Source organism: Pseudophryne corroboree, chromosome 3 (genome assembly GCF_028390025.1).
Source record: "Pseudophryne corroboree isolate aPseCor3 chromosome 3, aPseCor3.hap2, whole genome shotgun sequence".
In the NCBI taxonomy this organism is placed as follows: Eukaryota; Metazoa; Chordata; class Amphibia; order Anura; family Myobatrachidae; genus Pseudophryne; species Pseudophryne corroboree.
In genome coordinates this window covers 8,305,948-8,327,848 of record NC_086446.1, presented here as the reverse complement: position 1 = coordinate 8,327,848, position 21,901 = coordinate 8,305,948, and the positions used below count along the sequence as shown (strand labels likewise).

The 21,901-nt window shown below is 43.8% G+C and overlaps 1 protein-coding gene across 1 annotated transcript in view; it reads right to left on the bottom strand.

Annotated features, from left to right (window-relative positions):
• Window positions 1-3,798, bottom strand: part of LOC135054527 (oocyte zinc finger protein XlCOF6-like) — a 45,184-nt gene extending 41,386 nt beyond the window's left edge. The window contains exons 1-4 of the mRNA XM_063957664.1: window positions 3,610-3,798; window positions 2,116-2,233; window positions 1,945-2,042; window positions 1,308-1,800 (exon numbers count right to left, since the gene is read on the bottom strand). Of these exons, the coding sequence (XP_063813734.1) occupies window positions 1,308-1,800; window positions 1,945-2,042; window positions 2,116-2,188 (664 nt within the window). The 5' untranslated portion in view covers window positions 2,189-2,233; window positions 3,610-3,798. The remainder of the gene's footprint in view (window positions 1-1,307; window positions 1,801-1,944; window positions 2,043-2,115; window positions 2,234-3,609) is intronic.
• Window positions 3,799-21,901: the final 18,103 nt, after the last annotated feature.

Genomic DNA, 21,901 nt, shown 5'->3' with positions numbered 1-21,901 from the left:
AAATGTGTAAAACATTTTTCATAGCCTCAATCATATAACGAGTGGCCCTAGTGGACATTACGTTTGCGTCATCGTCGTCGACACTGGTATCAGTATCCGTGTCGACATCTGTGTCTGCCATCTGAGGGAACGGGCGCTTTAAAGCCCCTGATGGCCCTTGAGACGCCTGGGCAGGCACGAGCTGAGAAGCCGTCTGTCCCACATTTGGCATGTCGTCAAATTTCTTATGTAAGGAGTCGACTCTTTCGCGTAATTCCTTCCACAAGTCCATCCACTCATGTGTCTGCCCCGCAGGGGGTGACAACACATTTATTGGCACCTGCTCCTCCTCCACATCAGCCTCCTCATCAAACATGTCGACACGGTCGTACCGACACACCGCACACACACAGGGAATGCTCTGATAGAAGACAGGACCCCACGAAGCCCTTTGGGGAGACAGAGGGAGAGTATACCAGCACACACCAGAGCGCTATATAATACAGGGATTAACTAAATTATATCCCCTTATAGCTGCTATACACTTATATTGCGCCTAAATTGGTGCCCCCCTCCTCTCTGTTTTACCCTTTCTGTATTGTAGTCTGCAGGGGAGAGCCAGGGAGCTTCCTTCCAGCGGAGCGGTGAGGGAAAAATGGCGCCAGTGTGCTGAGGTAGATAGCTCCGCCCCCTTTTCGGCAGACTTTTCTCCCGCTATTTTGTGTATTCTGGCAGGGGTAATTATCACATATATAGCCTCTGGGGCTATATATTGTGATATTTTTGCCAGCCAAGGTGTATTTATTGCTGCTCAGGGCGCCCCCCCCCCTAGCGCCCTGCACCCTCAGTGACCGCAGTGTGAAGTGTGTAATGAGTAGCAATAGCGCACAGCTGCAGTGCTGTGCGCTACCTTGGAGAAGACTGATGTCTTCAGCCGCCGATTTTCCGGACTCTTCTTGCTTCTGGCTCTGTAAGGGGGCCGGCGGCGCGGCTCAACTCATTGAGTCACAAAGGCTGGTAGGATTCACATGCCGTATAAACCTGGCCCGGAGGAGAGGAATACAGGAGACAGGACCCCCCCTAGGACCTGCTGCAGTAGGCGCCTATAGCAACTGAGCATCTCACCTGGGAAGGAGGATTCAAATATACAGCTCAAAGACGGGAAGTCTCCTGTGTCAGGAGGAATAAGCAAACTAAAGCTATATCCTGAACATGCAATACCATCTGGTAAACCAAGGTATACAGTGTTATATTGCAGCTTCAGTAGATATGAGAACCGAGCAGATAGGAAAGCAACAGGATAGTGGTAGTAAGTATTTATTACTCACCTGTGCTGATATCTCTAGGGATTTCCTCCTCCTTACACTGCTGATCACCCATCATATACGTCTCTACTTCTCCCTCTGTATCTTCTGCCTTTATATCAGTCACATACGTCTCTTCTTCCTCTGTTTCTTCTGCCTTTATATCAGTCACATACGTCTCTTCTTCTCCCTCTATATCTTCTGCCTTTATATCAGTCACATTCATCTCTTCTTCTCCCTCTGTATCTTCTGCCTTTATATCAGTCACAGACGTCTCTTCTTCTTCTCCCTCTATATCTTCTGTAGTATCAGTCATATACGCCTCTTCTTCTCCCTCTGTATCTTCTGTCTTTATATCAGTCACATGCGTCTCTTCTTCTCCCTCTCTATCTTCTGCCTTCATATCAGTCACATGTCTCTCTTCTTCTCCCTCTGTATCTTCTGCCTTTCTATCAGTCACATACGTCTCTTCTTCTCCCTCTGTATCTTCTACCGTAATAATAATCAGATCTTCACCCTAAATAACCCATAAATCAATAAGACTCTAATAGTACCTACATTTATCAAGAAAAAACAGAAGAATATATGGCACACAGCTCCTGTATAGGTCATGTAGTGACAGTCACTTTGGTGTAGCGGTGAGAACCTAAATCCCACCTACCTGATCCTCCTTTGGGATCCTGTGATTCTCCTCTGTACAATCCTGGGAATACAGAGGACGGTGACATCTCTCTGGGGTATCTCTGTCACTGGGTCCATCTGTAGGAGACACACAGTGAGTATATACATGTGACTATCAGGTGATGTGTGTGTATATAGGGGGCCCCCATACCTGCTCTCCCCTGTACAATACATGACTGTCTCCTTTTAGCCAGTGATGGGAGGGGCCGGTGATTCTCCATCATCACGTCCTTGTACAGATCCCTTTGTTCCTCTATATACTCCCCATCCTGCATGGAGACAGACAGTGACATCCGGACACCTTATTGGAATGTGACGCACACAATGATATAGTCGTCACCCAGACACATTCCCTGGTCTTAATGTATAATGTCCCATTCCCAGCAGTCACCTCTCCAGTCATCATCCAGACACGTCCCCTGGTGTTACTGTACAATGCCCCATTCCCAGCAGTCACCTCTCCAGTCATCGCCCAGACACGTCCCCCGGTGTTACTGTATAATGCCCCATTCCCAGAAGTCACCTCTCCAGTCTTCACCCAGACACTTCCCCCGCTCTTACTGTATAATGTCCCATTCCCAGCAGTCACCACTCCAATCATCATCCAGACACGTCCCCTGGTGTTACTGTATAATGTCCCATTCCCAGAAGTCACTTCTCCAGTCATCACCCAGACACATCCCCTGGTGTTACTGTGCAATGTCCCATTCCCAGCAGTAACCTCTCCGGTCATCACCCAGACACATCCCCTGGTGTTACTGTATAATGCCCCATTCCCAGCAGTCACTTCTCCAGTCATCACCCAGGCACATCCCCTGGTGTTACTGTATAATGTCCCATTCCCAGCAGCCACCTCTCCAGTCATCGCCCAGACACGTCCCCCGGTGTTACTGTATAATGCCCCATTCCCAGAAGTCACCTCTCCAGTCTTCACCCAGAGACATCCCCCGGTGTTACTGTATAATGTCCCATTCCCAGAAGTCACCTCTCCAGTCATCACCCAGACACATCCCCTGGTGTTATGGTATAATGTCCCATTCCCAGAAGTCACCTCTCCAGTCATCACCCAGACACATCACCCGGTGTTACTGTATAATGTCCCATTCCCAGCAGTCACCTCTCCAGTCATCACCCAGACACGTTCCCTGGTGTTACTGTATAATGTCCCATTCCCAGCAGTCACCTCTCCAGTCATCACCCGGACACATCCCCTGGTGTTACTGTACAATGCCCCATTCCCAGCAGTCACCTCTCCAGTCATCACCCAGACACATCCCCTGGTGTTACTGTATAATGCCCCATTCCCAGCAGTCACCTCTCCAGTCATCACCCAGACACATCTCCTGGTGGTACTGTACAATGCCCCATTCCCAGCAGTCACCTCTCCAATCATCACCCAGACACATCCCCTGGTGTTACTGTACAATGCCCCATTCCCAGCAGTCACCTGTCCAGCCATCACCCAGACACATCCCCTGGTGTTACTGTATAATGCCCCATTACCAGCAGTCACCTCTCCGGTCATCACCCAGACATATCCCCTGGTGTTACTGTATAATGCCCCATTCCCAGCAGTCACCTCTCCAGTCATCACCCAGACACATCCTCTGGTGTTACTGTATAATGTCTTATTTCCAGCAGTCACCTCTTCAGTCAGCAGCTGAATGATCTTGTTAGTGAGTTCCAGGACCTTCTGGTCACTTTGTCTATCATGTATCAGTGAGTGAGGTGGAGGCACCGTGATGGGGCTTTGGGTCCTGCTCAGTCCTCCTGACACAAGGGGACGGCTGCTGGTTTGTCACACACTCACAGGATGTCTTCTTCACTACCGTGTAATTCTGTGTATTGGGGGGAAGGGGGACATTAATAAAAGGTAAATGACAAGTATAAACAAATGAAATATATGGATTTTTTTAAGATCTTTGATTTTATTAAAACATATCTAACGCTGTGCATAAAGCACGGAACACAAAAGCAAATGAGGGTTACATGGTAATACAATAGTTCTATAAGCAAAATTTTGAATACAGACATAAAACAGGCCTTACATGTTAGTGAATAGAGATTAACCAATGGCTAATAAAACAAAGAAGAATAACAAAAGTCTGGAACAAGAAGCCAGCCCCTCATAAAACAAAAACACAAATCAGATTTATGCAGTCATACAAGGATCGGGGGTGGGTCGGTGGGTGTGTTGGGGGGTGGGGGGCTTTGGGTGCGCAATCACTTTCGGTGGGTGTGTTGGGGGGGGGGGCTTTGGGTGCGCGATCACTTTAATATAAAAGGGTCTCAAACCAAAAATAAGAGTTATGGTAAAACTTATCTTTGTTAACTCTTATCTTTGCGGTCCACAGGGATAACCTTCGGGGTATGCTGGTGGAAACCAGGACAGGCACCAAACAGTTAAGTTTTTTGAAGCTCACAGGATGCACTGGACCCTCTCCCCTCATGCCCTTCAGTTTAACAAACCCAAAGCAGGAGCTGTAGAGGAGAGAAGGTACACACAGAAAACACACTCTCACAGCCTGGAGACTGGGACTGGTGACTGAGAAAGTAACCCATTAAAGCCAAGTGCGACAGGGTGGGTCCTTTGGACCGCGAAGAAAAAAAAGTTAACAAAAAGGTAAGTTTTACAATAACTCTTATTTTTTTCTTCAGGGTCCATAGGTATCCCCAGAGATAACCTTGGGGATGTCCCAAAGCCGTCAAAATATGAGGGGGGGGGGGGGGGGGGATGGACACGCTCCTGGGACGTTGCAGCCAAAGGTTGCATCCTGAGAGGCAAATGTATCAAAGGCATATAACCTAAGAAACATGTGGGGAGTAGACCACATAGCAACCTTGCATAGTTGTTCAGCAGAAGTGCCATGATGGGCTGCCCACGAAGGTCCCACAGAGCGAGTAGAGTGAGCGGAGACTGTACTGGTACTGGACGATCAGCTTGCGTTTAAGCCTGTGAGATTTAGATGCTGAGCCAATGAGCCAGGGTTTGTTTGTTGGCTGGCCAGCCACACTTGCGGAATCCATATGAATCGGTTTTCCTAAGGGAACTAGTACGGTCCACGTAGATTTGTAGAGCACAGACCACATCCAAGGAGGATTCCCCCATGGAGAGGCCAGATGAATGGAACACCAGTACCTCGTTGAGATGAAATCTGGTTACCACCTTGGGGAGGTAGCCCTGTTTGGTCCGTATGACTGCTCTGTCATGATGAAAAATAAAAAATGGGTAGCAGAAGGAAAGTCCCAAATCTGAGACGCTACAAGCTGAGGCGACTGCCAGGAGAAAAAATGGGATTTTAAATTACCTATCGGTAAATCCTTTTCTCGTAGTCCATAGAGGATGCTGGGGTCCATATTAGTACCATGGGGTATAGACGGGTCCACCAGGAGCCATTGGCACTTTAAGAGTTTAACAGTGTGGGCTGGCTCCTCCCTCTATGCCCCTCCTACCAGACTCAGTCTAGAAACTGTGCCAGAGTAGACAACATACTTCTAGAGAAGGAAAAACACAGATAGTGGCGAGATTCATACCAGCTCACACAACAAGGCAAATCCACCCAAAAGGCCAGAAAACTCAGCAACAGCTGAAACAGTGCGGAAACAGTAAAGAAAGCAGAACTTACATAGGAACCAGGCAGTACTGAACTATAAAACTAATGCAGGAAAACGAAGCACTGGGCGCCCAGCATCCTCTACTGACTACGATAAAAAGGATTTACCGGTAGGTAATTAAAATCCTATTTTCTCTTACGTCCTAGAGGATGCTGGGGTCCAGATTAGTACCATGGGGATGTACCAAAGCTCCCAGAACGGGAGGGAGAGCGCGGAGGCTCCTGCAAGACTGCTTGACCAAACTTGAGGTCATCAGAGACCAAAGTATCGAACTTGTAAAACTTAGCAAACGTGTTCGACCGAGACCAAGTAGCTGCTCGGCAAAGACCAAGTGCTGTACCGCCGAGACACCCCAGGCAGCTGCCCAGGAAGAGCCCACCTTACGAGTAGAGTGGGCCTTTACAGATTTTGGACATAGCAATCCTACTGTAGAATATGCATGCTGGATGGTGAACCTGATCCAGCGTGAAATCAACTGCTTAGAAGCAGGACACACAATTTTCTTGGGATCACAGAGGACAAACAGAGTCAGATTTTCTATGACAAGCCGTCCTCTTCACATAAATCTTCAAAGCCCTCCCAACATCTAAGGTCTTTGAAGCAATTGAGGAGTCAGTAGCCACTGGCACCAAAATAGGTTGGTTGATATGGAAAGCCGATACAACCTTAGGCAGGAACTGCAGACGAGTCCTCAGTTCCGCCTTATCTTCATGGAAGATCAGATAGGGACTTTTACAAGACAAAGCCCCCCAATTCACACACGCGTCGAGCAGAAGCTAAGGCCAACAAAGTAACCAACTTCCACGTGAGAAACTTGATGTCAGCCTCCAGTAGAGGCTCAAACCACATCAAGATCCCAGAGTGCCGTTGGCAAAGGGAGGCTGAATGTGAAGAACCCTTTTCAAAAAGGTCTGAACCTCAGGGAGGACAGTCAATTGTTTTTGGAAGAAAATGGACAAAGCAGAGATCTGGACCATAATGGAGACCAATCTCAGGCCCATATCCACACCTGCTTGCAGGAAAAGCACAAAACGTCCAAATTGAAACTCCACCACAGGAAAGTTCTTGGATTCACACCAAGAAACATATTTTTTCCAAATTCGATAGAAATGTTTAGACATTAACCCATTCCTAGGCTGTATCAGGGTAGGAATAACCTCCCTCTGGATACCCTTCCGAGCTAAGATCTGGCATTCAACCGCCATGATGTCAAACTTAGCCGTGGGAAGTCTTGGTAAGCGAACGGCCCCTGCAGTAGCAGATCCTCCTGAAGAGGCAACGGCCTTGGATCTTCCAGCAGAAGATCCAGCAGATCCACGTACCAAGCCCTCCTTGGCCAGTCTGGAGCAATGAGGATTGCCAGAACCTTTGTTCTTCTTATGAGTTAAAGAACTTTTGGTATCAGAGAAAGTGGAGGGAAAACATACACTGACGTGAACACCCACGGTGTCTCTCGACCTGGAACAGTACCTCCGCAGATTCTTGTTAAGGCGGGAGGCCATCATGTCTATGTGAGGAACCCCCCACCAACACCTCCGGGTGGAGGCCCCACTCTCCTGGATGGAGATCGTGTCTGCTGAGGAGGTCTGCTTCCCAGTTGTCTACTCCCGGAATGAAGATTGCCGACATCGCCACTGCGTGTCTTTCTGCCCAGACGAGGATTCTTGACACCTCTGACATTGCAGCCCAGCTGTTCATTCCGCCTGGTCGATTTATGTAGGCCACTGTGGTCATGTTGTCCGACTGCACCTGAACAGCCCGATCCTGTAGAAGGTGTGCTGCTTGAAGAAGGCCTTGTATATGGCCCGGAGCTTTAGAATGTTTATTGGGAGAAGGGATTCTTGATTTGACTACCTTCCTTGGAAGGTTTCCCCCCGAGCGACTGCTCCCCAACCTTTTAGACCTGCATCCGTGGTTAGAAGGATCCAGTCCTGAACTCCGAACCTTCGGCCCTCCAGAAGGTGTGGTGTTGTAGCCACAGGAGCGAAATCCTGGCTTTCGGTGACAGACGTATCCTCTCGTGCATATGTAGGCAAGATCCCGACGACTGTTCCAAGAGATCCAGCTGGAGGGATAGAGCATGAAACCTTCCATACTGCAGAACCTCGCAGGAGTCAACCATCTTCCCCAGAAGGCGGATGCACTGATGAACCGATACCCGGGCAGGCTTCAAGATATCCCGGACCATCGTTCGGATCACCAACGCTTTCTCCATCGGTAGAAACACCCTCTACACCTCCGTGTCGAGGATCATCCCTGGGAAAGACAGCCTCCTGGTCAGCTCTAGATGAGACTTTGGAAAGTTCAGGATCCAACCGTGCTATTTGAGCAGATGCGTCGTGAGAGCAATGGATCTTAACAACTTCTCCCTGGACGACGCCTTGATCAGAAGATCGTACAGATACGGAATTATGTTCACCCCTGGCTTGCGGAGAACCACCATCTCTGCCATCACCTTTGTGAAGACCCTCGGTGCCGTGGAGAGACCAAACGGCAGTGCCTGAAACTGATAGTGATCGTCCAACAGTGCAAACCTGAGATATGCCTGATGCGGCAACCAAATGGGAATGTGGAGGTACGCATCCTCGATGTCCAGGGACACCAGGAACTCCCACTCAGTCAGTCATGAGATGACAGCTCTGAGACTCCATCATGAATTTGAACTCCCTGAGATAAGGATTCAAATATTTTAAGTTCAGAATTGGCCGTACCGAACCATCCGGCTTCGGTACCACAAAAAGGTTCGAATAGTAACCTTTGTTCCACTGATGAGGCGGAAATGGAACAATGACCTCGGACACTACCAATTTTCGGATTGCGTCTAGAAGAATTGCTTTATCTGCTGGCAAAGCCTGATGTGAAGAAACGGTGAGGCGGGAGAGTTTGAAACTCCAACCTGTACCCCCTGGACACTATATCTTGTATCCAAGGGTCCGGGCCAGACGACAGCCAGATGTGGCTGAAATGCCGGAGTCTTTGCTCCCACCTGATCTTCCTCCAGGCTGTGCGGTGGACTTTGGGGCACCAGAAGCAGGCTTCTGGTCTTGGTAACCTGCGGCAGCAGGCTTTTTGGCTTTAGCACGACTACCTCTGAAAAAGGTGTGAGAAGGCTTGTTCTTTCTAGGCTTCGCGGGCCGAAAGTGCTGTGCCAGGCGTAAATGGCTTCTTCGTAGCCGGTGTAGCTGAGGGGAGAAAAGGAGACTTACCCGAGGTAGCCGTGGCAATCCACGCATCCAGTGCCTCCCCAAATAGAGCCTGACTAGTATAGGGTAGGCCCTCTACACTCTTCCTGGATTCTACGTCAGCAGATCATTGGCGAAGCCAAAGACCCCTGCGAGCCGAGACGGACATGGAGGAGATCCCCGCAGCCATGGAACCCAGATCCTTCATGGATTCTACCAGGAACCCTGCAGAATCCTGTATGTTATGTAAAAACAAATCAATGTCACCTCTATTCATCACAGTCAAATCCTCCTGCAGAGTGACTGACCACTTAGCTATAGCTTTAGAAATCTATGCATACGCAATAGTAGGCCGCACTATAGCCCCTGAAGCCGTGTATGTGGATTTGAGCGTAGCATCCACTTTGCGATCTGCTAGGTCCTTCAACGCGGTAGATCCCGGGACTGGTAAAACCACCTGTTTTGACAGCCTGGAGACATCAACTATAGGCGGGGACTCCCATTTTTTTCTATCGTCTTCCGGTAAGGGAAAAGCAACCAGGACCCTCTTAGGGATCTGGAAATATTTCTCCGGGGTTTTCCCAGGCTTTTTCAAATAAGAGGATTTTGGTACTTAAATCCATTTCTCTGAATCCTCATGGGGACACTGGAGTCCTATACAGTAGGGGTGTGAAGCTTGCAACCGGAGGTGTGGCACAATCTAAAAATTGACCAGCATTCGGAATACTTCTGGATGAAGTCCCCATTCTCCCGGGTGGAGGTCGTGCCTTCTGAGGAAGTCTGCTTCCCAGTTGTCCACTCCTGGAATGAATACTGCTGTCAGTGCTAACACATGATTCTCTGCCCATCGGAGAATCCTTGTGGCTTCTGCCATTGCCCTCCTGCTTCTTGTGCCGCCCTGTCTGTTTACATGGGCGACCGCCGTGATGTTGTCTGATTGGATCAGCACCGGCCGGTTCTGAAGCAGGGGTCTTGCTTGACTTAGGGCATTGTAAATGGCCCTTAGCTCCAGAATATTTATGTGAAGCGAAATCTCCTGATTGGACCACAGTCCTTGGAAATTTCTTCCCTGTGTGACTGCCCCCCAGCCTCGAAGGCTGGCATCCGTGGTCACCAGGACCCAGTCCTGTATTCTGAATCTGCGGCCCTCTAGTAGATGAGCCCTCTGCAGCCACCACAGCAGCGACACCCTGGTTCTTGCCGACAAGGTTATCCGCTGTTGCATCTGGAGATGGGACCCGGACCATTTGTCCAACAGGTCCCACTGGAAAGTCCTTGCGTGGAACCTTCCGAATGGAATTGCCTCGTACGAAGCTACCATTTTTCCCAGGACTCGTGTGCATTGATGTACCGACACCTGTCCCGGTTTTAGGATGTCTCTGACTAGAGATGACAACTCCTCTGCTTTTTTCACTTGAAGAAACACTCTTTTCTGGTCTGTGTCCAGAATCATTCCCAGGAACAGAAGATGTGTCGTCGGGACCAGCTGTGACTTTGGAATATTGAGAATCCAGCCGTGCTGTTGTAGCACTTCCCGAGAAAGTGCTACCCCCACTGCCAACTGTTCCTTGGACCTCGCCTTTATCAGGAGATCGTCCAAGTACGAGATAATTGAAACTCCATCTTGCGAAGGAGTATCATCATTTGGCCCATTACCTTGGTAAAGACCCTCGGTGCCGTGGACAACCCAAACGGCAGCGTCTGGAACTGATAGTGACAGTCGTGTACCACAAATCTGAGGTACTCCTGGTGAGGAAAGTAAATAGGGACATGTAGGTACGCATCCTTGATGTCCAGGGAGACCATGTAATCTCCCTCGTCCAGGCTCGCAATAACCGCCCTGAGCGATTCCATCTTGAACTTGAACCTTTTGATATAAGTGTTCAAGGATTTTAAATTTAAGATGGGTCTCACCGAACCGTCCGGTTTCGGTACCACAAACATTGTGGAATAGTAACCCTTTCCTTGCTGAAGGAGGGGTACCTTGACAATCACTTGCCGTGAATACAATTTTTGAATAGCCACCAACACTGCCTCCCTGGCAGAGGGAGTTGCCGGTAAGGCAGAGTTTAGGAAACGGCGGGGGGACGTCTCGAATTCCAGCCTGTACCCCTGAAGTACTACCTAAAGGACCCAGGGATCCACCTGTGAGAGAGCCCACTGTGCGCTGAAATTTCTGAGACGGGCCCCCACCGTACCCGGGTCCGCCAGAGCAGCGTCATGCTGTGGACTTACCGGATGCAGGTGAGGACTTCTGCTCTTGGGAACTAGCTGTGTGTTGCAGCTTTTTTCCTCTACCTTTGCCTCTCGGCAGAAAGGATGACCCTCTAGCCTTCTTGCTTTTCTGGGGCCGAAAGGACTGTACCTGATAATACGGTGCTTTCTTTTGCTGTGGGGCAGCCTGTGGCAAAAAGGTCGATTTCCCAGCAGTAGCTGTGGACACGAGGTCCGAAAGACGATCCCCAAACAGTTCCACCCCATTATAGGGCAAAACCTCCATGTGCTGCTTTGAGTCGGCATCACCAGACCATTGCCGAGTCCATAACCCCCTTCTGGCGGCAATGGACATAGCGCTTATTCTTGATGCCAGCCGGCAAATATCCCACTGTGCATCACGCATGTATAAGACTGCATCTTTTATATGCTCAATCGTCAGCAAAATATTGTCCCTATCCATGGTATCAATATTATCCGACAGGGAATCTGACCACGCAGCAGCAGCACTGCACATCCAAGCTGATGCAATCGCTGGTCGCAATATAATGCCCGTGTGTGTGTAAATAGCTTTTAGGGTAGCTTCCTGCTTTCTATCAGCAGGTTCCTTCAGGGTGGCCGTATCCGGAGACGGTAGTGCCACCTTCTTTGATAAGCGTGTCAGTGCCTTATCTACCCTAGGGAATGTTTCCCAACGTGACCTATCATCTAGCGGGAAAGGGTACGCTGCCAATAACCGTTTTGAAATTATCAATTTCTTATCGGGGGAAGTCCACGCTTCCTCTCACACCTCATTTAATTCTTCAGATGCAGGAAAAACTACACGTAGTTTTTTCTCACCAAACATAATACCCTTTTTTGTGGTACCTGGGGTATTATCAGAAATGTGTAAAACATTTTTCATTGCCTCAATCATGTAACGGGTGGACCTATTGGAGGGTACACTAGTCTCATCATCGTCGACACTGGAGTCGGTATCCGTGTCGACGTCTGTATCTGTCACTTGAGGTAGCGGGCGTTTTAAAGCCCCTGATGACATTTGAGACGCTGGAACAGGCACAAGCTGTGTAGCCGGCTGTCCTATGTCGTCAAACCTTTTGTGTAAGGAGTTGACACTTTCACGCAATTCCTTCCATAAGTCCAACCACACAGGTGTCGACCCAGCAGGGGGTGACATCACATTCACAGGCATTTGCTCCGCCTCCACATCATTTTCCTCCTCATACATGTCGACACAGCAGTACAGACACCCAGCAGACACACAGGGAATGCTCTTACAGAGGACAGGACCCCACAAAGCCCTTTGGGGAGACAGAGGGAGTATGCCAGCACACACCAGAGCGCTATATATCACAGGGATATCACCTATAAAAGCGTGTTTTCCCCTTATAGCTGCACAAAATAGTTATACTGCGCCTAATTTGTGCCCCCCACTCTCTTTTTTACCCTTTTCTGTAGTGCAGGACTGCAAGGCAGAGCCAGGGAGCTTCCTTCCAGCGGAGCTGTGACGGAAAAATGGCGCCAGTGTGCTGAGGGAGATGGCTCCGCCCCTTTTTCGGCGGGCTTTCTCCCGCTATTGTAAAAGTTCTGGCAGGGGTTAATAAGCACCTATATAGCCCCTGGGGCTATATATGGTTTCAGTTTGCCAGCTAAGGTGTTAGTATTGCTGCTCAGGGCACCCCCCCAGCGCCCTGCACCCATCAGTGACCGCAGTGTGTGGTGTGCATGAGGACCAATGGCGCACAGCTGCAGTGCTGTGCGCTACCTTGGAGAAGACAGAAGTCTTCAGCCGCCGATTTTCCAGACCACTTTCTTGCTTCTGGCTCTGTAAGGGGAACGGACGACGAGGTCGGGTCCTGTGTTCGATCCCTCTGGAGCTAATGGTGTCCAGTAGCCTAAGAAGCCCAAGCTACCACCACTTAGGTAGATTCACTTCTTCTCCCCTTACTCCCTCGATGCAGTGAGCCTGTTGCCAGCAGGTCTCACTGAAAATAAAAAACCTAACAAACACTTTCTTCCTAGGAGCTCAGGAGAGCCCCTAGTGTGCATCCAGCTCGGCCGGGAACAGAAATCTAACTGAGGCTTGGAGGAGGGTCATAGGGGGAGGAGCCAGTGCACACCAGGTAGTCCTAAATCTTTCTTTAGAGTACCCAGTCTCCTGCGGAGCCCGTCTATTCCCCATGGTCCTTACGGAGTCCCCAGCATCCACTAGGACGTCAGAGAAAATAACATTATAGTGTAAAAGTGACACACTACCGCAGGTGTGACGCTATATAATAACACTAGAGTATAAGAGTGACACATTACCTCAGGTGTGATGCTATATAATAACACTATAGTATAAGAGTGACATATTACCTCAGGTATGACGCTATTTAATAACACTATAGTATAAGAGTGACATATTACCTCAGGTGTGACGCTATATAGTAACACTACAGTATAAGAGTGACACATTACCTCAGGTGTGACGCTATATAATAACACTATAGTATAAGAGTGGCACATCAGCTCAGGTGTGACGCTATATAATAACACTATAGTATAAGAGTGACATTACCTCAGGTGTGACGCTATATAATAACACTATAGTATACGAGTGACATATTACCTCAGGTGTGACGCTATATAATAACACTATAGTATAAGAGTGACATATTACCTCAGGTGTGACGCTATATAATAACACTATAGTATAAGAGTGACATATTGCCTCAGGTGTGACGCTATATAGTAACACTACAGTATAAGAGTGACATATTACCTCAGGTGTGACGTTATATAATAACACTATAGTATAAGAGTGACATATTACCTCAGGTGTGACGCTATATAATAACACTATAGTATAAGAGTGACATATTACCTCAGGTGTGACGCTATATAGTAACACTACAGTATAAGAGTGACATAATACCTCAGGTGTGACGCTATATAATAACACTATAGTATAAGAGTGACATATTACCTCAGGTGTGACGTTATATAATAACACTATAGTATAAGAGTGACATATTACCTCAGGTGTGACGCTATATAATAACACTATAGTATAAGATTGACATAATACCTCAGGTGTGACGCTATATAATAACACTATAGTATAAGAGTGACACATTACCTCAGGTGTGACGCTATATAATAACACTACAGTATAAGAGTGACATAATACCTCAGGTGTGACGCTATATAATAACACTACAGTATAAGAGTGACATAATACCTCAGGTGAGACGCTATATAATAACACTACAGTATAAGAGTGACATAATACCTCAGGTGTGACGCTATATAATAACACTATAGTATAAGAGTGACACATTACCTCAGGTGTGACGCTATATAATAACACTATAGTATAAGAGTGACATATTACCTCAGGTGTGACGCTATATAATAACACTATAGTATAAGAGTGACATATTACCTCAGGTGTGACGCTATATAGTAACACTACAGTATAAGAGTGACACATTACCTCAGGTGTGACGCTATATAATAACACTATAGTATAAGAGTGGCACATCAGCTCAGGTGTGACGCTATATAATAACACTATAGTATAAGAGTGACATTACCTCAGGTGTGACGTTATATAATAACACTATAGTATAAGAGTGACATATTACCTCAGGTGTGACGTTATATAATAACACTATAGTATAAGAGTGACATATTACCTCAGGTGTGACGCTATATAATAACACTATAGTATAAGAGTGACATATTACCTCAGGTGTGACGCTATATAGTAACACTACAGTATAAGAGTGACATAATACCTCAGGTGAGACGCTATATAATAACACTATAGTATAAGAGTGACATATTACCTCAGGTGTGACGTTATATAATAACACTATAGTATAAGAGTGACATATTACCTCAGGTGTGACGCTATATAATAACACTATAGTATAAGAGTGACATAATACCTCAGGTGTGACGCTATATAATAACACTACAGTATAAGAGTGACATATTACCTCAGGTGTGACGCTATATAATAACACTATAGTATAAGAGTGACATTACCTCAGGTGTGACGCTATATAATAACACTATAGTATAAGAGTGACATATTACCTCAGGTGTGACGCTATATAATAACACTATAGTATAAGAGTGACATATTACCTCAGGTGTGACGCTATATAGTAACACTACAGTATAAGAGTGACACATTACCTCAGGTGTGACGCTATATAATAACACTATAGTATAAGAGTGACATTACCTCAGGTGTGACGCTATATAATAACACTATAGTATACGAGTGACATATTACCTCAGGTGTGACGCTATATAATAACACTACAGTATAAGAGTGACACATTACCTCAGGTGTGACGCTATATAATAACACTATAGTATAAGAGTGACATATTACCTCAGGTGTGACGCTATATAGTAACACTACAGTATAAGAGTGGCACATTACCTCAGGTGTGACGCTATATAATAACACTATAGTATAAGAGTGGCACATCAGCTCAGGTGTGACGCTATATAATAACACTATAGTATAAGAGTGACATTACCTCAGGTGTGACGCTATATAATAACACTATAGTATACGAGTGACATATTACCTCAGGTGTGACGCTATATAATAACACTATAGTATAAGAGTGACATATTACCTCAGGTGTGACGCTATATAGTAACACTACAGTATAAGAGTGACATATTACCTCAGGTGTGACGTTATATAATAACACTATAGTATAAGAGTGACATATTACCTCAGGTGTGACGCTATATAATAACACTATAGTATAAGAGTGACATACTATATAGCGTCACACCTGAGGTAATATGTCACTCTTATACTATAGTGTTATTATATAGCGTCACACCTGAGGTAATATGTCACTCTTATACTATAGTGTTATTATATAGCGTCACACCTGAGGTATTATGTCACTCTTATACTGTAGTGTTACTATATAGCGTCACACCTGAGGTAATAACACTACAGTATAAGAGTGACATAATACCTCAGGTGTGACGCTATATAATAACACTATAGTATAAGAGTGGCACATCAGCTCAGGTGTGACGCTATATAATAACACTATAGTATAAGAGTGACATTACCTCAGGTGTGACGCTATATAATAACACTATAGTATACGAGTGACATATTACCTCAGGTGTGACGCTATATAATAACACTACAGTATAAGAGTGACATATTACCTCAGGTGTGACGCTATATAATAACACTACAGTATAAGAGTGACATATTGCCTCAGGTGTGACGCTATATAATAACACTATAGTATAAGAGTGACATATTACCTCAGGTGTGACGCTATATAGTAACACTACAGTATAAGAGTGACATAATACCTCAGGTGTGACGCTATATAATAACACTATAGTATAAGAGTGACATATTACCTCAGGTGTGACGTTATATAATAACACTATAGTATAAGAGTGACATATTACCTCAGGTGTGACGCTATATAATAACACTATAGTATAAGAGTGACATAATACCTCAGGTGTGACGCTATATAATAACACCACAGTATAAGAGTGACATATTACCTCAGGTGTGACGCTATATAATAACACTATAGTATAAGAGTGACATTACCTCAGGTGTGACGCTATATAATAACACTATAGTATAAGAGTGACATATTACCTCAGGTGTGACGCTATATAATAACACTATAGTATAAGAGTGACATATTACCTCAGGTGTGACGCTATATAGTAACACTACAGTATAAGAGTGACACATTACCTCAGGTGTGACGCTATATAATAACACTATAGTATAAGAATGGCACATCAGCTCAGGTGTGACGCTATATAATAACACTATAGTATAAGAGTGACATTACCTCAGGTGTGACGCTATATAATAACACTATAGTATACGAGTGACATATTACCTCAGGTGTGACGCTATATAATAACACTACAGTATAAGAGTGACACATTACCTCAGGTGTGACGCTATATAATAACACTATAGTATAAGAGTGACATATTACCTCAGGTGTGACGCTATATAGTAACACTACAGTATAAGAGTGACACATTACCTCAGGTGTGACGCTATATAATAACACTATAGTATAAGAGTGGCACATCAGCTCAGGTGTGACGCTATATAATAACACTATAGTATAAGAGTGACATTACCTCAGGTGTGACGCTATATAATAACACTATAGTATACGAGTGACATATTACCTCAGGTGTGACGCTATATAATAACACTATAGTATAAGAGTGACATATTACCTCAGGTGTGACGCTATATAATAACACTATAGTATAAGAGTGACATATTGCCTCAGGTGTGACGCTATATAGTAACACTACAGTATAAGAGTGACATATTACCTCAGGTGTGACGTTATATAATAACACTATAGTATAAGAGTGACATATTACCTCAGGTGTGACGCTATATAATAACACTATAGTATAAGAGTGACATATTACCTCAGGTGTGACGCTATATAGTAACACTACAGTATAAGAGTGACATAATACCTCAGGTGTGACGCTATATAATAACACTATAGTATAAGAGTGACATATTACCTCAGGTGTGACGTTATATAATAACACTATAGTATAAGAGTGACATATTACCTCAGGTGTGACGCTATATAATAACACTATAGTATAAGATTGACATAATACCTCAGGTGTGACGCTATATAATAACACTACAGTATAAGAGTGACATATTACCTCAGGTGTGACGCTATATAATAACACTACAGTATAAGAGTGACACATTACCTCAGGTGTGACGCTATATAATAACACTACAGTATAAGAGTGACACAATACCTCAGGTGTGACGCTATATAATAACACTACAGTATAAGAGTGACATAATACCTCAGGTGTGACGCTATATAATAACACTACAGTATAAGAGTGACATATTACCTCAGGTGTGACGCTATATAATAACACTACAGTATAAGAGTGACATATTACCTCAGGTGTGACGCTATATAATAACACTACAGTATAAGAGTGACACATTACCTCAGGTGTGACGCTATATAATAACACTACAGTATAAGAGTGACATAATACCTCAGGTGTGACGCTATATAATAACACTACAGTATAAGAGTGACATATTACCTCAGGTGTGACGCTATATAATAACACTATAGTATAAGAGTGACATATTACCTCAGGTGTGACGCTATATAGTAACACTACAGTATAAGAGTGACATAATACCTCAGGTGTGACGCTATATAGTAACACTACAGTATAAGAGTGACATAATACCTCAGGTGTGACGCTATATAATAACACTATAGTATAAGAGTGACATATTACCTCAGGTGTGACGTTATATAATAACACTACAGTATAAGAGTGACACATTACCTCAGGTGTGACGCTATATAATAACACTACAGTATAAGAGTGACATAATACCTCAGGTGTGACGCTATATAATAACACTACAGTATAAGAGTGACATATTACCTCAGGTGTGACGCTATATAATAACACTATAGTATAAGAGTGACATATTACCTCAGGTGTGACGCTATATAGTAACACTACAGTATAAGAGTGACATATTACCTCAGGTGTGACGCTATATAATAACACTATAGTATAAGAGTGACATATTACCTCAGGTGTGACGCTATATAGTAACACTACAGTATAAGAGTGACATAATACCTCAGGTGTGACGCTATATAATAACACTATAGTATAAGAGTGACATATTACCTCAGGTGTGACGTTATATAATAACACTATAGTATAAGAGTGACATATTACCTCAGGTGTGACGCTATATAATAACACTATAGTATAAGAGTGACATAATACCTCAGGTGTGACGCTATATAATAACACTACAGTATAAGAGTGACATATTACCTCAGGTGTGACGCTATATAATAACACTATAGTATAAGAGTGACATTACCTCAGGTGTGACGCTATATAATAACACTATAGTATAAGAGTGACATATTACCTCAGGTGTGACGCTATATAATAACACTATAGTATAAGAGTGACATATTACCTCAGGTGTGACGCTATATAGTAACACTACAGTATAAGAGTGACACATTACCTCAGGTGTGACGCTATATAATAACACTATAGTATAAGAATGGCACATCAGCTCAGGTGTGACGCTATATAATAACACTATAGTATAAGAGTGACATTACCTCAGGTGTGATGCTATATAATAACACTATAGTATACGAGTGACATATTACCTCAGGTGTGACGCTATATAATAACACTACAGTATAAGAGTGACACATTACCTCAGGTGTGACGCTATATAATAACACTATAGTATAAGAGTGACATATTACCTCAGGTGTGACGCTATATAGTAACACTACAGTATAAGAGTGACACATTACCTCAGGTGTGACGCTATATAATAACACTATAGTATAAGAGTGGCACATCAGCTCAGGTGTGACGCTATATAATAACACTATAGTATAAGAGTGACATTACCTCAGGTGTGACGCTATATAATAACACTATAGTATACGAGTGACATATTACCTCAGGTGTGACGCTATATAATAACACTATAGTATAAGAGTGACATATTACCTCAGGTGTGACGCTATATAATAACACTATAGTATAAGAGTGACATATTGCCTCAGGTGTGACGCTATATAGTAACACTACAGTATAAGAGTGACATATTACCTCAGGTGTGACGTTATATAATAACACTATAGTATAAGAGTGACATATTACCTCAGGTGTGACGCTATATAATAACACTATAGTATAAGAGTGACATATTACCTCAGGTGTGACGCTATATAGTAACACTACAGTATAAGAGTGACATAATACCTCAGGTGTGACGCTATATAATAACACTATAGTATAAGAGTGACATATTACCTCAGGTGTGACGTTATATAATAACACTATAGTATAAGAGTGACATATTACCTCAGGTGTGACGCTATATAATAACACTATAGTATAAGATTGACATAATACCTCAGGTGTGACGCTATATAATAACACTACAGTATAAGAGTGACATATTACCTCAGGTGTGACGCTATATAATAACACTACAGTATAAGAGTGACACATTACCTCAGGTGTGACGCTATATAATAACACTACAGTATAAGAGTGACACAATACCTCAGGTGTGACGCTATATAATAACACTACAGTATAAGAGTGACATAATACCTCAGGTGTGACGCTATATAATAACACTACAGTATAAGAGTGACATATTACCTCAGGTGTGACGCTATATAATAACACTACAGTATAAGAGTGACATATTACCTCAGGTGTGACGCTATATAATAACACTACAGTATAAGAGTGACACATTACCTCAGGTGTGACGCTATATAATAACACTACAGTATAAGAGTGACATAATACCTCAGGTGTGACGCTATATAATAACACTACAGTATAAGAGTGACATAATACCTCAGGTGTGACGCTATATAATAACACTACAGTATAAGAGTGACATATTACCTCAGGTGTGACGCTATATAATAACACTACAGTATAAGAGTGACACATTACCTCAGGTGTGACGCTATATAATAACACTATAGTATAAGAGTGACATATTACCTCAGGTGTGACGCTATATAGTAACACTACAGTATAAGAGTGACACATTACCTCAGGTGTGACGCTATATAATAACACTATAGTATAAGAGTGGCACATCAGCTCAGGTGTGACGCTATATAATAACACTATAGTATAAGAGTGACATTACCTCAGGTGTGACGCTATATAATAACACTACAGTATAAGAGTGACATAATACCTCAGGTGTGACGCTATATAATAACACTACAGTATAAGAGTGACATAATACCTCAGGTGTGACGCTATATAATAACACTACAGTATAAGAGTGACATATTACCTCAGGTGTGACGCTATATAATAACACTACAGTATAAGAGTGACATAATACCTCAGGTGTGACGCTATATAATAACACTACAGTATAAGAGTGACATATTACCTCAGGTGTGACGCTATATAATAACACTACAGTATAAGAGTGACATATTACCTCAGGTGTGACGCTATATAATAACACTACAGTATAAGGAGTGACATAATACCTCAGGTGTGACGCTATATAATAACACTACAGTATAAGAGTGACATAATACCTCAGGTGTGACGCTATATAATAACACTACAGTATAAGAGTGACATAATACCTCAGGTGTGACGCTATATAATAACACTATAGTATAAGAGTGACATATTACCTCAGGTGTGACGCTATATAATAACACTATAGTATAAGAGTGACATATTACCTCAGGTGTGACGCTATATAGTAACACTACAGTATAAGAGTGACACATTACCTCAGGTGTGACGCTATATAATAACACTATAGTATAAGAGTGGCACATCAGCTCAGGTGTGACGCTATATAATAACACTATAGTATAAGAGTGACACATTACCTCAGGTGTGACGCTATATAATAACACTATAGTATACGAGTGACATATTACCTCAGGTGTGACGCTATATAATAACACTATAGTATAAGAGTGACATATTACCTCAGGTGTGACGCTATATAATAACACTACAGTATAAGAGTGACATAATACCTCAGGTGTGACGCTATATAATAACACTACAGTATAAGAGTGACATATTACCTCAGGTGTGACGCTATATAATAACACTACAGTATAAGAGTGACATATTACCTCAGGTGTGACGCTATATAATAACACTACAGTATAAGGAGTGACATAATACCTCAGGTGTGACGCTATATAATAACACTACAGTATAAGAGTGACATAATACCTCAGGTGTGACGCAATATAATAACACTATAGTATAAGAGTGACATAATACCTCAGGTGTGACGCTATATAATAA